At 40.7% G+C, this 16,402-nt stretch overlaps 1 protein-coding gene across 3 annotated transcripts in view; it reads right to left on the bottom strand.

Moving 5' to 3' along the window:
• The window catches only part of Rspo2 (R-spondin 2), a 126,077-nt gene that overhangs the window by 29,038 nt on the left and 80,637 nt on the right, over positions 1 to 16,402 (bottom strand). For 2 of the 3 annotated variants that reach the window (XM_013353912.2, XM_005367514.3), the window contains exon 5: positions 15,104 to 15,292. In XM_013353912.2, coding sequence (XP_013209366.1) covers positions 15,104 to 15,292 — 189 coding nt within the window. The remainder of the gene's footprint in view (positions 1 to 15,103; positions 15,293 to 16,402) is intronic. The other variant, XM_026789431.1, reaches the window with a different exon arrangement.

Below are 16,402 nucleotides of genomic sequence, written 5' to 3'. Positions count from 1 at the left end.
AATGCAACGCTGGGGCCACTCATTCTTTCTCACACATAATCTCGTCGAAGCACAAACGTGCAAGGACAATAAATTATGATACACTTCAAATGTTCACGTCCTCTGTATGGATTCCTTACAGTACACTGACTCTGGAACTGTTTATTAATAAATACCGAAGTTGCGTAAGATAGCAACACTGTGTGAATAAAAAGAATCTTCTTTAAATGGCAGTGCTTGAGAGGTCACTACCCTTGTTTGAACTCCTTCAAGCAAATTCTTAATAAATGTAAGTGATTCTAGAAGGAATGGTTCGAATTAGGGTACTACCATTGTTCTAGTTTTCGAACGAGATATGGGCACATGCCATCCACCTGGTGGAAAGATTTCTCGCAGCGGCTTTTGGAATACACAGCTCTTATGTTTCTGATAATGCAGAGGCGAAATTATAACAGCAACACAGAACGCCCCGCTTCAAACGGGGCTACAGAAGCTGGCCAAATAGCTCTTAATTCAAAGCACATTTGATGACTGTATTAAGTCAATCTGTGCACATGGAGTCGACAATTATACCAAACGGAGGAAGAGCCGAAATGCAGCAGACGCTTGACATTTGAGATAGAAATTACTTTAAATTACTCAAGATAGCAATACCTCGCTCAACATGTAAAATCCATGTATAGATGCAAGACAGATGCATGCAGCTCCCTTATATAGAATGTGACATCAGCTGAAAAGAAGAGAAGGGGGAAGGGAATAGGAACCTTTATGAGCTACAGCTGACCTAAGTTGGTATTAAATTGCTTTTACCATTTATTGCATAAGATGTATATTTCAAGGAAGATATAGAAGGAGTTGATATTGGGAGAAATAGATCCTTCAGACCAACCAGTCTGTTGTCTGTTTCCTAAGGCCACAATGATAAAGATATAGATTTTTAATTCAAGTATCAACTTTTTGCTACTGTCTTAATCTAGATATTCTAATAACTAAATTAAGAGTGTCTCAAAACTGAACAGAAAAAAAAAACCATTAAGACCTGTGAGAAATGTCTCTTAGGAAGACAGGTAAATTTGAAAATAAAATATTCTTAGAGGCAGTGCAAGTTGACTTTGAGCTTTGTCTGAGGCCTGCTGTGTGATTTTTCTGCCCTCCATGTTCATCTTTTCCCATTGTTGTTATAACACCCGCTGACAAAGGAAAAAATAGTCAAGAAAGGAGGGGTTTGTTCTGGTCACAGTCCAGCATATAGTTCACCATGACAAAGAAATCAAAATGTCGGGAGCTCTCAAAGCAGTCGGTCACGTGACAATCAAGAGGCAAGGAGGAATGAGCAGAAGCTTCTACCGGACTCCCTTTCTCCGTTACTATCGTTCAGAATCCCAGACAGGGAATAATGCTAGCCACAGAGAGTGCGGTCTTCCTTACATACAACCAAGATCTTTCCCTACAGATACTTCCAAAGCCTGCCTCTTAGGTTCTGTAACACTGACACCACTAACCATCACTATACTATTCAGCTATATGATTTGTATATTCCAATAAAAGACTGTAAATTCAAAGAGATTGTTTTAATTACTGGTTCACTTTACAAGTGAGTAAGAAACACGTTAGTGAGGCTAGTCCAGGCTAACTTTCACACCACTGTTCTAAGATGAAGACTGTGAAAGTGAAAGTCTTGTCCCTATAGAGGGATGAACACTGGGAGGGGAATCACCTATGGGCATGTCCCAAAGATCACTGCGTACCAAATGATGAGAGGTTTTTAACTGAAGGAGTGTCAGGCTTGGTATCTATGCAAAAAAATCAAGCTTTGTCTTGAACCATTTACTTTTCCAAGTAGCAGCGATGCACCCTAAGGTGTCTCTGGGCTCCTCAGCTGTATAATAGGCAGACTACAAATGAACGTACCTGAAAGCATTGGTCGGAAGTCATGCTCTCTGCCCTGTTATCCCCTGAAACAAAGTCCATGTATGCAGAACCTCCAGAATATAAAAGAGGGAAAGGAAAGACAAAAAGCCTGTGTCCTGTCTATTTGTCTTTGCCCCAGTCCTCAGGGAGAATCCCACACACCATGGTAAACTGCAGAGAACCTAATTTGACCAGCCTTGAATGAATGCAGGTCTCTAGAGATTCTTGTCTTTTTCAAGTCTCCCTCTTTCCTCAAGGTTTAATCAGTACTACATAATGAGCCAAAGGGTAGACTCCCCAATGCTAAAGTGTCTTTGAATATAGACATAGAAGTACTGTGTGTTTACTGAATCTGTTATCAATTGTACATACATTTCTTACATCGTGTTCATTACATGGCATTCAGGGCAATGCACTAATTTTAAACTATATGTCACACCTCTGCTTTAATGTCTTGCTAGGTGGATATCACACATATTCAGGCTTGAGTTCATTAGTGTATCATCTTCCCTGTGATCATCGCCTAGGCATCTTCAAATCTGCCAGGCAACATTCTATCTGTGAGACTCAATTTGATAACCATCTCCTGCTGGTATTCTGATTGCCTCCCCACTTCCTCCCTTATTATATGCCATTCACGCAAACAGCTGCCTTTTCACTCTCTTGAAACACGGATTTGTTCAGACAGATCATCCACATTGATATCTGCTAATCCACACCCGTGTTCCATTTTTCACACTCGCTCTTCAGTTCTGTTCCTTGTCGTTGGTGCAGTCTGCTCAGGACTCCTGGTCTGCAACCAGGAGCCTCTTTGCAACCACCAGCCCATGCTATTCACCCCACCACTTCAGTCCCTTTCAGTAGATAAGGCTTCCTCGAGTTGATGTCCTATTAAGGATGGTCAATGGCTGCCTCTACCGATTCTTAAACTTAGTGTTTTATTCATCGCCTGTCCCTGGCAGCGTGAAGTGAAATCAATCCAGTTTTGGCTACGCTGACACATCAGCTAGCAGGAATATAAAGATAGCCTCCAGCCCAGTTATATAAAGACTTCGAGTACAGATAACAGTAAGGAAAAGGAGTGTCCAATGGAGAAGCAATACTAGATCGGTAGACAGTGAGCTGGGCAATGTAGCTCTGTGATAAAGCACTAGGTAAGCAAGTAAAAGACCCTGGAATTTATGCTAGCATTCCATTTTTTATATTCACATTATAGTAAACAAGAAAAGAATAGTATTATTTAATCTTCATGACAATCCTATGTCACAGGTACATGTTATCCTCATCACATAGATGTTGGCACTGAAGAAACATTGCAAAGTAGCTGGCTTTTAGGTGTTGAACCAAGATTTAACTCATGATATGTCAGTATGAGGATTGTATTAAGTCTTGATATATGAGTATGAGGACTGTATTAAGGGGGACAGCTGTGAGGTTTGTTAAAAGGATGACCAACCCCAGGGGAAAGGGGGTGTAGATTATGTAACAATCATAGTAAACTGGGCACACTGGGAAAGATGCATAAGAATGAGTTAACCTGTAAGACTGTAGCTCAGAAAGAAGTTGGTTCACATCAGAGGAAGCTATGTGATGGGCTAAAAGCAAAACAGTGAGAGCCAAGAGTAGGCTAGCTCATAGGTCTTGCAAAATAACAGAACCTGAATAAAATGTGGCAAAGAACTCACCTGTTTACATCCTTGCTCACTTACTACTAAATCATGCTGTGGCTTGCTAGCCCCATTTTACACAGGACCGAGCTTTGGAAAATTAAGAAACTTGATGTCTTTCAACTAAGAGGTGAACAAGGACAGTGTATAGCAAGTTTAAAACTCTACTACTTCCTGTGCTGCGCTTTCTGCAATACTTATGCCTGCCATGGCTGAAGGCATCAATTAGAAGGTAATGAGGTATCAAAGACATGCGGGTGTGTACTGGGAAGCAGGAGGCGCACAGCTGAGGAGCCCTGAGCAGAGTGGGCTGTTAAAGGAGAAGAGAAAGGGAAGACCAAATAAGATCGACATTTCCTCCTGCCCCATGGCACAAACGTAGCAAATTAGTTACTCCACCCTTTCCTCCTGAACCCGGCATTTCACTTGGGACTCCTTCAAAACCCTCAGTCCAGTTACTAACGTGTCAGATAAGATCATTTTAGAACATACAGTTGAAATTGGGCCTTGTGGGAACATTTTTATCCTTGACTTAAATAATATTTATACGTTTTAAGAAAATACACTGGAAGGGAAAATACATTAGGAGGTTAATATGACAAAGTTTAAAAAAAAAAAAAAGACTAAGCCATTCAAGAATCTGGGTAAATGGCAGATGCAAGGGTAAGAAACAGATATGGTTCACTTGGGGTAAAGCAAACTGTGCCTAGACTAAAACAGAAAGAGGGGAGAGAGAGGAGCAGGAAAACATTGCACAAATAACCAGGGAACGGCCTGGCTTAGGAAGTTGGCAAACAGAGATAGCGGGGACATAGTAGACTAGAGGCCAAGACAAAAATCCTACACTCATCAGAAAAGCAAGCAAACAGAAAAATCCGTAAACATCAGGACTCTGAAGTATTTGCTGGTAATTCGTCCCTTAAAATCTGCCTCTGCTCAACACTGGGCCCCAAATCCAGGATGGACAGTTTATCTTCTAGCTGACACCTTCCCAACACAACATTCAGCCACTTAGCTTTCAGCGGCTTTCTGCTAAATGTGCCCGCACTCTCAAACGTCTCCCGGACTTTCCACTCCGGACAAAAGAAAGTCCAAAATCGCCCTTGCCACAGCCACGGTTTCCAGTCAGCAGCTTATACTTTCCGCCATGTAGGGTTTGACCTTCTAACACTGAGCTTCTGGCATCTTCATTTGGAAAAAAAAAAATGTCTGACACAATATCAGAGAATCGCAAAAGATGCTGTCCAGTTCATTTTGTATTGGCCATGGTGTATAGAACTTATTTTTAATAATAGGGGTTTGTATACCCAGTGAGGCTTCCTTGGACAAAATTAGTTTTTCACTTACAAGTGGCTATCAGCTGGAGTTAGTTTCTGGGTTAGGGGTGGGGACATCTGTTCACTTTTCAGATCTAGCACCCCATTTGCTGGAAACCCGTGCAATCCCTCTGGACGCTGCCACAGTCCCAGAGTTCATACCTATATCCATCCTCCTGTGTTTAGGGCACTTTGTTTCCTTGATGAGTTACTTCCCCTCTGACTCTTAGAATCATTCTGCCTCCTGTACCACAAAATTCTCAGGGGAGGGATCAGATAGAGCCATCCCGTTTAGGACTGAGTGTTCCAAGGTCTCTCACTCCCTGCTCATGATCTAGCTGTGTGTGTCTGTATTTGTTCTCATGGGCTGCAGAAGGAAGTGTCTCTGATGGTGGCTGAACCATGTGCTGCTCTCAGTGCAGAAAAAGGCCATTAGGAGTCATCCTCAGGCTCGCTTCCCTTGGCAGAACAGTACTACTTGGTTTTTCCCTAGGTCCCTGGCCTAACTAGTCAGGTTCTTAGACATCCAAGCAGTGTCAGGGATGGGTTCCCTCTCTTGGAGTGGACCTGAAATCCAATTCAGTCAGGTCATTGTTGTGAATAAAAGGATTCGTAGCTGGGTTAAAGTTTATACTTCTCCCTTGGCAGCAATCAGACTATACTTTCCAGTACCACGGATACTAGTCAACTGTGATGAAGATTCCAGATAGGTAACAAGTTGACTTCTCTGTGTTCGGTGAGTTGTGCAGGTCTTGTCTTCAGTGATAGGACCTTACTGCAAGTTTGTGGAGAGCAGCCAGTTACCTTGGCAATAGCCTGGGGTTTTGCAGGGTTCCCATGGATTCCCTTTTGGCCACAACTTGATTAGATGTAATCCATTCCTATTACTAGAAGCTTTATTTGGTGGTAAATGCGTCCCTCATAATTTGATGATTTCATTTAGATCAACTTCAAATGTGTATATTATTTTAGAAAGTTTCTGCTGATATATATATATATATATATACATATATATATATATATATATACACACTCAAAGTAAATAAACAAATCTTAATACAAGACTTTATGCATTCTTGTTCTTTAGAAGCTTTTCCTTGACTCCTAATAGCTAATAACATCTCCCCGCCACACACACACAAAAGTATCTATCAGAGCCTACACTAACAGTCAGTTGACATTCATGATCTGGCTTTTTTTGCCATTGTGTGATGTACATTTCTCTCTGCACTGACTTGATTATCAGTTTGACTTCTAAAGCTCCCTTTGCTCCATCTGTTCCTTTCTTCAGAACATGGAGGACTGAATAGCTAGAGCTATAGGAGAAGCATGGACTTCTTAAAACAGCAGCTCTCGCGCATCAGCTAAGTTCAACAGAGAAACAGGAAGGTCTCCACAACACATTTTAATAAAGTGAGTTCATCTCAGGAAACATTTACTCAATTTCCACTTGGTTTTCTCATAACTAATAATTTTGATACAGATTAAAATCATCCAAAAACAGCCTTGGAAAAGAACCAAAAATCACAAAGGCCCCTTAAAATATTAGTGTAGGGAGGTCCCTTGGAAGATCTTCCCTACCATCTAGTAACTATTTCCTGACAGATTCCAAGGGTAGCTGCCCAAACCCAGGAAAATAGAGCTATACCATATATAGATATTTAAGATGCCAAACCTCCCCTCCACATCCAATATTCATTAAAAACATTTTGGATGACACCAGAAAAACAAAGCTGATGATAAAGTAACTCCCAGATTTCTGTGTCCCACGACTTTGTGTAGGGGAGTCAGATCAGCATCACAGTTTCCACTTTCATGGTGGGGTAAGGATGAAGCTGCCTTCTGGGTACTTAGATGTGAACTAGACAGTCTTCAGTACACCATCTACCACAGGATCCCTGCTCTGAATGGGCATCCCATCTGAGAAGTCTATTTCATCTGACTGTAACCTTCTGAGCTTTCCTCTCTCTATGTAACTAGACTATGTTGTGAGAATTATCAATTTCCCCAACTCTAGTCTGTCATTGAAGTCCTTCTCCCCCAACAAAATTCAGATTGTGAGCAGATACGTATGTGTATGCAGCAGTACATTTTTTTATTTATAAATAAATGTACACCATAACTTTTCTTTGAAAAGCCACTAATATTATAGTTTATAACCCTTATTATAAACTCTGGTGGAAGTCAAAATTTTACTCAACTATTTTTATGAATATTTGGACACATTTCTTTTCCATCCATCCGGAGCTCTTTCTTGTTCTGCCTCCAGTTTCTTGGTCCTCGTGTTCTTACATTTTTGGGTTCTGTTTCATCATGCTGCTATGTATCATCTTACACTGTCACTAAATACTATGGACATCTGGCAAGGAAGTATAAGGGTTCTGTGTTAATTCCTAAATGTCCCTTTATTAGGTAAGTTTACATAGGTTTTATTCCTGGTCTCCGAAAGTCCTTAAGTAGAAGAAACAATGCTAGACCTATGGAGATTACGTCTACGTATCACAGAGAGGCTGTTTTTGGGCAGTTAAACCTCTTGCTTTCATAGCTGCAGGTTAATAGAGAAAATGTTTGCCAGGCCTCTTCTCAACAAAATCATCCTGTCACCTTAGCCACTTCTCCATAACGACGACATGAGTCACACTGGGATTATAGTAAAACTGACAACCAAACCTTGTCTTGTTGCCCCTGGTCCTGGACAAAAAGCACAAGTCCAGCCGGAGGCCAGCCCAGTAGCTGGAGAGGTGGCACAGCACACCGACTTAATCCTACTCTTCCTCCACACCATGGGAAGATCACAGGCCTCGGAGGTGGAGAGAAGGGGATTTCTAAGAATCATGGGGGGATTTTTATGTCCTGCCTTGCAGAGGGTACAGCAGTGTTTCCTATAAAAGGACACTCCACCTCTGGCACCATTTGCGTCCCATGAAGACTTGTTGTTATTTTGGATAGTCGTAAAATGGTTTACGTCTCCCACATTAAGGTCAAACTAGCTGACTACTGAGCAAAATTCATAAAAGAAGGGCACTCTGGAATTTTCCTATTTGCTTTGTTACATGGCAGACATCAGGACTTCGGTGGCATATATAGTTAAGAAATTCTTTTTACAAGTACCCATAAAAGAGACGAGGACATGGTGCCCCGGAGTATAATTGAATCAGTCTGGTAGAGCTTCCAGATGGGAACCTCAGAGGAGGGCACAAAGGTGCAGCTTCTTTCGCTTGTTCATTCATTCACTCTCCCCTCTGGGCAAGGAAGAACGGCATCACGACAGACGCGCAATGAAACTAGGAAAACATTCTTACTTCCCTCCCTTGTTACGTCTATGTGCCTTGCTCTCCTGAGATTTCTGTGCCCATGCCCACGCCCAAAGCTTCTTTTAGTTTAGTACCTATAGACTTTATAATCTCCATCCACAGCAAAGGAACCTGCTGTGCTACTTCAGACGTCCTCGGATTTGACACTCTGCTATGTGAGAGTCAGTGAACCTGAAAATAGCTAGATTGTTTAAGAACAGCAACAAGAAAAGGTGTGCTACCGCTGGACACAGTGGCACAAACCTGTGATCCCTACACTTGGAAGGTAGAATGTCAAAAGATCCTGGTTTCCCTAAGACATTGTCTCAAACACACACACACACACACACGCACGCACGCACGCACACACACCAATGGAGATTCTACTATCACTAACAGCTGGAGTCAATGTTTATCTTCTGTTCATTTTCTAAGAACAAAAACTTTAAAGGATATGATAAGAGAAGGGCCCAGAAAAGGGCATTTCTCAACACACCTTTAAGCCCCCTGAAATAGGAATTTTAGAAATGCTACTGCCAGAAATTTTTGGAAGCAGGTGTCCAGTTGTAAAAACATCAGCTTTATATGATGAGGATAAAATTAAAATTTACAGAGTCGTAGCTCTGGGTAACTATTCAGGCTTACATTCAGGATTTACACCATCTATGTATCCAGAGTCCCTAGGAGCACTGCAACTGAAAATGACCACTAACACAAATCACTGATTGTTCAACGAAATATAACAAAGTATCGAGTAGAACACTGAGAAAGACAAAAGAATCCTCAGAGAAAAACTTCATTAATGACATCTTTTAGACAGTGTGTAAGTCACACAAGAGAAGTGTTTCTCCTTATCCTCTCTTCCAATGATCCTTGAGGCTGGCATGTAGAAAGTAGACCACATCAATTGCAAATACAAACGCAAACAAAATGTAGAGAAATAAAGAACATATGCCTAAAATGTATTTTTCTTGACCCTGTCCTACTGAAAATGTGCTTGTTTCCTGTTCTTGGTTTAACCCATCACAATCGGTGGCCATCTTTAGTTCTATTATCTAATGCTTAGTCCACGTGATGCTGTAAGTTTAGGTACAGAAAACAGATATAAGTCACGTCCTATTACTTGTTGTCCTTTAAAAGTAGATGTTTACAAGACTGAAGTTCTAAGCTGCTAAGTGACGTTTGCTTATGTTTCCTCCCAAGTTAAGAGCCAATTTTGATTGGGTCACAATTAGGTAATCTTAAGATGAATGAATTATTTCCAAATTGTATATAGTATATAGTAGCGGATATAGTGTATAGTAGCAGATTTCATATTTATATTTAACTTGCTTGCATATTCTTAAGGAAAACTGTGCACCGCTCCAAGAATGTTAGCCCTGTAATGAGCTAACAGGAGCTGAGGCAGTCACAGCATCAAACGCAGAAAGCCACTGAGCATCTGTCCGCGCATCACCTAAGAGGCTGATTACTGAAATGTCTTAGAAACAACGATGATGTTAGGCATAGGGCGATCATATGAAGGGCAACGAATGCTAAATGTGGCTTAACACATCAAGGGGAATCATCCAGAAAGTTGGCCCTGAAGGTCTAAACATTAAAGGGACTCTCCTGAAGCCATATACACCCCACAAACTGAACACCACCACCAAAACTAAAGGAGAGGAGGGCCTTCACAGGAGAAGTGTCAAAGCACAGCTAGTGGTCAGTCTTCAGGACATATGAAATGTGACCTCTGGGGTTCACCTCACCAGTTCTTCTGCAGAGGAAGGTATCAAGAAGGAATGGAGGTAGCATGTTGTATTTTCAAGTGTTAGCAAGGAAACGGAATGATACTTCTGTATGTAGGAGCAGGGAAAGCTGAAAGTTGGGTGTATCACTGTGCAAGACAGTCATGGTTTCACCTTTAATCTTCACTGCAGGAACTAGGAGGAGACACAAGAAACTCAGGTTTCCCGGGAATCAAGATCTTGGTCTACTCTTCACTCTACCACTAGTAACATTTTAAGGACTAATCAGAGCCTCGCTGTCACTTACTGGGACTTCCTCCTTCCCCCAGATTTTGTGGGAGAATCAAGAATATTAAAATAGTCATTGAGTCAACTACTACAACAAATGTGTCTTTGATATTCACATGCTCACCTTTACTCAGATTGATTGCAGAATATTTGTTTAACTATGTAAAGATGTGTTGCTGTTTTACCTTGCCTGCCTAACGTACCTGACCGTTCTAATCAAAACCTGTATGGACAATAGTAAGGGAGAAAGTATAGGCAGGACTTCCAGGCAGGGAGAATAAGTAGGGGGAAGAATTTAGACTCCAGGAAAGAAAGAAAATTAGATTCCAGGACCCAGCCAGGCATGGAGGAGGCGGGAAAGTAGGACATACAGAGTGAAAGAAAGGTGTAAAGCCCCATGGCAAAATATAGATAAAGAGAAACATGTTAAGTTAAAAGAGCTGGTGGGACAAGGCTAAGCTAAGGCTGAGCATTTATAATTAATAATAAGTCTCCTTGTCTTTATTTGGGAGATGTTTGGCAGTCCAAAGAAAATTTCAACTATGCAGATTTCTGACCAAACACCACTTTCACAGTTTTCTGAATATCAAATATAAGTTAGCACATCTCAGCCAAAGCCCTTCTTCACTAGCACACTTTACTTTTCTGTCCAGCTCATGTCTGAGCATCAAATGATAGATGCTCAGCCATTCACTTCTTCACAACAGCTATTCTTTCTAAGAAAAGCTTTTCAATTCTTTTAAGCAACAGAACAATAAACAGTACAGAACACTAGTCAACAAACATCCAGTAAAACTTGCTGTAAGAGCTAGAGAGAGACTTAAAACAAGTAAACACACTTGCTATACAAGCCTAAAACACTGAAGTTGTTTGCATAAAGGTAGGAGAAAATTAAGTCCACAAAGTTCCCCTTCATACACCTACTACTACTAACAATAATAATAATAATAATTTTTAAACTTAAAAAAATATGAAAACATATTAAGGAACATTTGCTAATCTTATAAAAGGAGAAAATTATACAAACTTACAGATAACAATATTTCCCACTGTACATGGGTACCCTCCACCACCATACAATTTGATGTTGTTTTCCCATTGATCATTCAAATATATAATAGCCCATTTATCTTTTTCCCTTAAAATACTGCCTAGTAAACAATTTAAACTGGACTCAAAATTCCTTCCACTCAGAGTTTTGGGCTATTACTAAACTAAATTATTCCCAGCAGGATGAAATCTACCACTCAGGAGGTGGGAAGGGGTGGTTGTGTCTGCAACATGACCAGCTTTTACTTTTTAGGGGTCTGTTCTTTCCACGTGTCTTCCAAACACACTGTCAGTTCACTGTCTTGTTACCTCCTGGGGTTTCCTGTGATCCCCCATTTTCCCTCTGTTTCTCATTTACCCTTCTTTTTTGGTAGCTATGCCATAGGTAACACCTACATTTAAAACAAATCCTATTTAGTCTTTGAAGGTTGACAACACAAAGTCCATTTTTGAAGCAGAAGAGCAAAAATCAAGAGAAGACTGAGCACATGCTACCACCAAAATGGGAACAGCTCTATGGTCAGTCTGTGCTCTTGGACCCCGGCTCTTTTTCTTATCTTCTCACCACAAGACCATACCTGTTCTTCTCAGCAATTAATCCTCCTGTTACTGGGGTTTAGAAGAAAACTAAACATTAGAAATTTCCAACATTGGTACCTTCAGTTTATAAATGAGGAAATAAAGGCCAAGAGGGGTTAAGCAACTTTGCCAGAGGTCACAAAAGTTATGAGTTGGCAGGATGTAGACACCCAGATCACAGACCATACCGCTATGGGTACATCTAAAAGTCCAAGAAATCTTACATGTTTAATCAACAAGGAAAGAAAAGAAAACTGACCCAAACGAAAAGTTTGGAAATGAAGAATGGAGACTTTAGTACAAATACATCTACTGAAGTTGCTATGGAACTTCCTTATTTTTTCCCCCCTCACAAAACAAATTGTGTGTGATGGGTAAAGAAAGAAATAGGTGAGGTCATTATACCACGATGCTTTTGTTGTTACTTTTACTTGTATAGTTCTTCATTTTCTCCTACTTAATAGCTTTCAGTGTAACATCTTACGCACTTAGCCATTCCACGATGCTGACCTCTAGCTCGGGCCTTTCCTTAATCAAAAGCAGCTGATTTTAATGCGTCTGAGCTCCAGTGTGAAGGAGGCTAAGACTGCATTTGAGTGCAATCAGGTTAAGATTGGCTCCAACAGGAGAAAAAATCTATACATATGTTGAAAAGATCTGAAAAAAAAATGCCTGTATTCCCAACCTGATTACGACTTACATTTTTGCATGGTTTGTCAAAGCAGATCACTGAAATCAAATCAAGATGGAAAAGGGGATAAAGTGGTTTTCTTCTTCATTCTTCTGTAATCAGTGTGACCCACTGAAGAAGGGGACTTTCCCTTCTCTCACCTGAGGCAAGGCGGGACTCACCACTGGAGGTTATGCCAATTTTTAACAACCAATGCCCAAATTCCAAAATTAGTTTCTTAGTTCTTATATCCTATATTTGTAACTAGAAGTCATTTTATTACAGAACCATTAATGTCTACTAATTTATTTTCTTTAAGTCAAACAAACAAGTTTCAGCATATCTTCGAAACCCTGTTTTATGTAAACCCAAGCGTGTTTACTATTTCACTATATTTAGACAAAAAAAAATTAGTAAACTGAAAATGAAATAGCTACAGGGATTAGAGCAATGCTTAATGGATAAAATATGGTTAAAACCTAAATACAGTTTAAGCTGGAATCTATATCTGATCTGTTAGGAGACGAAAACTAGCATCTCAGGCTGATGTGGTGTTGTGTGTGTGTGTGTGTGTGTGTGTGTGTGTGTGTGTGTGTGTGTGTGTGTGTGGTGTGTGATTTAAATAATCAGTAGAATCAGGTATATTCCATGACGGTGGCAACTGTCAGTAGCAAGAAGAACAGAAATGCGATAAATATTATGACTAACAACCTATCTACTCTCTAGAAAACTCTCAGTCAGGACAAAATGAAAGGCTAGAAAGGCCTAGAGGAGTGTGTGGGCTCTTCCAACACATAAGCATGTTTGTTACAAGAATATTTTCAGTCTAATTTTTGCTATTAATGTAAGCCACAAATGCGGGACCATGATGCTTAAAAAGGGAACGGGGGGGGGGGCAGGAATGGACCAGTTATATAAACAATATACAACAAAGGACGTCTTTCTTTTCGATACCTGAATACATCGGGTTTGCTTTTAGGCAAAAGGTTGCAGGTTAAATGCTCTCAGCTATCCAAGAAGTGGCTTATTAGTTTTGTAAGAAAATATTTTCTTATATTTTGACCGAAAAATACCCACTTTAACTGAACAAAACCATCCTTGTTAGTGCAGAGCAGACAAAAAAAAAAAAAACTTTGTTTCAAAGGCCCAATAAGGAAAAGCACGACTAATTCAAGAGGAAAAGCTGCCTCCTCCGCGGGAGCTTCTGAATCTGGATCTAATCGTCCTCAGAGGCTGGCTGGAGTCTTGCAGTCTTCAGAGTGCCGTCAGCCTCCACGGATCGTAGACCTTCTCTACACAGCAGCACAGAGTGGATAGAAACCCATTTTAGCAGCTACATGTCCTCTTTCTGGGCTAGAGTTAGAAGCCAAGAAGCTACACACTAACAGAGGGTGAGGGGAAAGAGGCCAACCGAGGTTTGGGCTATTTTAGGAGGCACTTTTCCAAACACAACTTTCTTTCGGCTTTGGTTTTCTATTTGTACACTTTTGAAAAAAAAAAATCTCTCAGTTTCATCTGTGGCAACATGGCTTTGGCTAGTGATACAATAAAGGTCAACAAGTGATTACTGCTTCAAGAAGCACACTAGCATTGTGAAAATTCCCTCTCAAGAAGCTGGTGAGATGATTCGGTCAGTTATATGCTTGCTGCCCCAGCCTGTAGACCTAAGTTCATACATCCAGCATCCTCAGTCAGATAGGTCAATACTCCAGCCCTGGGAAGGGTGCACAGAGACAGAGGGCCCTAAGGCCTTGCTGGCCAGGCAGCCTAACCAAAATAGTGAGTTTGAGGTCATTAAGGGACCATGTCTTAAAAAGGTTGGAAGTAATAAAGGGAGATGGCAAATGTTGCTGTCTAGCCTGCACACACAGACACACACATGTGCACATAAACACATAGGTACACAACACCCACATACACACAAGAACTGCATTTTGACCTCCTGATTCTGTGTTGTCCAACACCTTCCTAAGGACTCCTAATTTCTAAATGAGCCTAATCCGGCTATTATAGAATAATGACTACAAATCAGCATAATTATCACAAAGAGTTAAACACACACAAACCAGTAGCTGTTTTCTACAAATTAGTATCCAAACAAAGAGAAGGGGCTGATTGTGGTAACAGTGAGACAGGGTTCTTTCCTCCCAGTGTTTGGGTAAGTTTATTTTAAGCTGTCATCTGCAACTAGTAATGATGCAGATGATTTTACAGATTCCATAGACCTCTCTACGCTAAACGCTTCTCAACGGAAGCTGGCCCCTTCCTTCTGCAAAGACCCGATTTCATAAGCACCCACTTTTACGGTACAGTTGAAAAAAGACACACACACACACACACACACACACAACCTCACACTTTCAGAAGTCTCATTGGAGAAAGCACGTTCATATTCTTTCAAGTTTTTTTTTTAAAGAATATTATGAAAGCAAATGAAATGTCCACTCTACATAGAGCACAGCTTAAGCATTTGTCTCTGAAATAGAATCTGATCTCCTCTCCATTGTCGGTATCAGGATTCCATCACGGATAGATAAATAGCATTTATGGCAAAGAGGGGGAGAGGGAAGGGAAAACTTGAGAAAGCACACAGCACATGAGAGCGCTTAGTTAGACCCACCTCCTGGACAGTGCCTCATGGCCATCTTGCATCGCCTGGATTCAGCAATGGTTGGACATGGTATTGTGTCTTTTGCTGGCTTCTTAACAATCTGTCGTGTTCTGGTTTCCAGACCCCATTTAAATCCACACGTGCGGTTGTTTCTGCTACATGTTCCCCACTCACTCCAATGACCAACTTCACATCCTTCTGATGAAGATTTTAAAAACACAAACATAGACAGCAGTTGGGTATCCACTGTTAAATGTGATATAAAACTTATACAACACTTGTTTATCTATGACCTCTAGCATAAGTCTCAAAACCCAGCTTATGTAGCCTAGAGGAGCTGAACTCATCTGTCTAGAACTACAGTTGCTTAAGTCAGAGAGTACTGACAGCTAAGACAAACAAATGCCACATAAGGAATGAAGGAGCCGTTGCTTTCCATCTGTCACGTTTCTGAAGGGATACTGCTGGCCAGTCAGAAATGCAAAGCTCTGTCATCTCTAAAAGATGGTCTCGAAACAGGCAAAACCCAAAGAGAAGGTGCTGTTTTCATGCCACGGTGGAAGTCACCATCTACCAGGCTAATTTCATATTCCCTACCACATACCCAAATCTGTAACTGTGTTTGCTTTATTTCACAAGTACTGGGGGTCCGAAAGGAGTTCAGTATGTGAGTGTTAGCGTGAGTGTGTGTGTTTTTTCTGATTCTATCTACTATCCTATCTACTCTTGTATTTCTTACCCTCTGTATCCATGACGTATAATACACGCTTGAAAATTAACAGACAACTGCGGCAAAAAATGATATCTATTTTTTGTAGTCATGAAAAACTTTTGATGCCCATTTTGTAAGATGACTGAGCAGTGGTGGAGGCAGGAAGAAGACAGTACCGCTGCGCAGCGTTAAACCTCCTATCAGCTTTACACTGAAAAGCTCCTCACATGATACATGAGGACCCCAGCCTGGAGTCCACACAGGGCACACTGTGTTTTCAATCTCAGTAGGCATCGGAGCCAAGTCCAGGATCTTTTCAACCCCATTTAAAACTGTTATATAGGGTCATATATGCACAGGATTCTATCATGGAATATTCTGTACATTTCCATTTACAATTTGTAATAGGTGTGATTCTTGCTTCAAAAGCTAAAACCGCGTTCATATGTTTTTAGCAGCTTTTTCATTTTTTCAATTGGGTGATAAATTCATGTACTAACTCACACATTAATACTATTGCAAATTAACACATTTCTTTCCAAAACTTATGTCTAAGTTTTCAAATATATATAACTTCAAAATGGTTCAACAATATT

Source organism: Microtus ochrogaster, unplaced genomic scaffold, assembly GCF_000317375.1.
Source record: "Microtus ochrogaster isolate Prairie Vole_2 unplaced genomic scaffold, MicOch1.0 UNK19, whole genome shotgun sequence".
Lineage (NCBI taxonomy): Eukaryota > Metazoa > Chordata > Mammalia > Rodentia > Cricetidae > Microtus > Microtus ochrogaster.
Note: the sequence above shows the minus strand (reverse complement) of the source record. Positions and strands in the feature narration are given on the sequence as shown.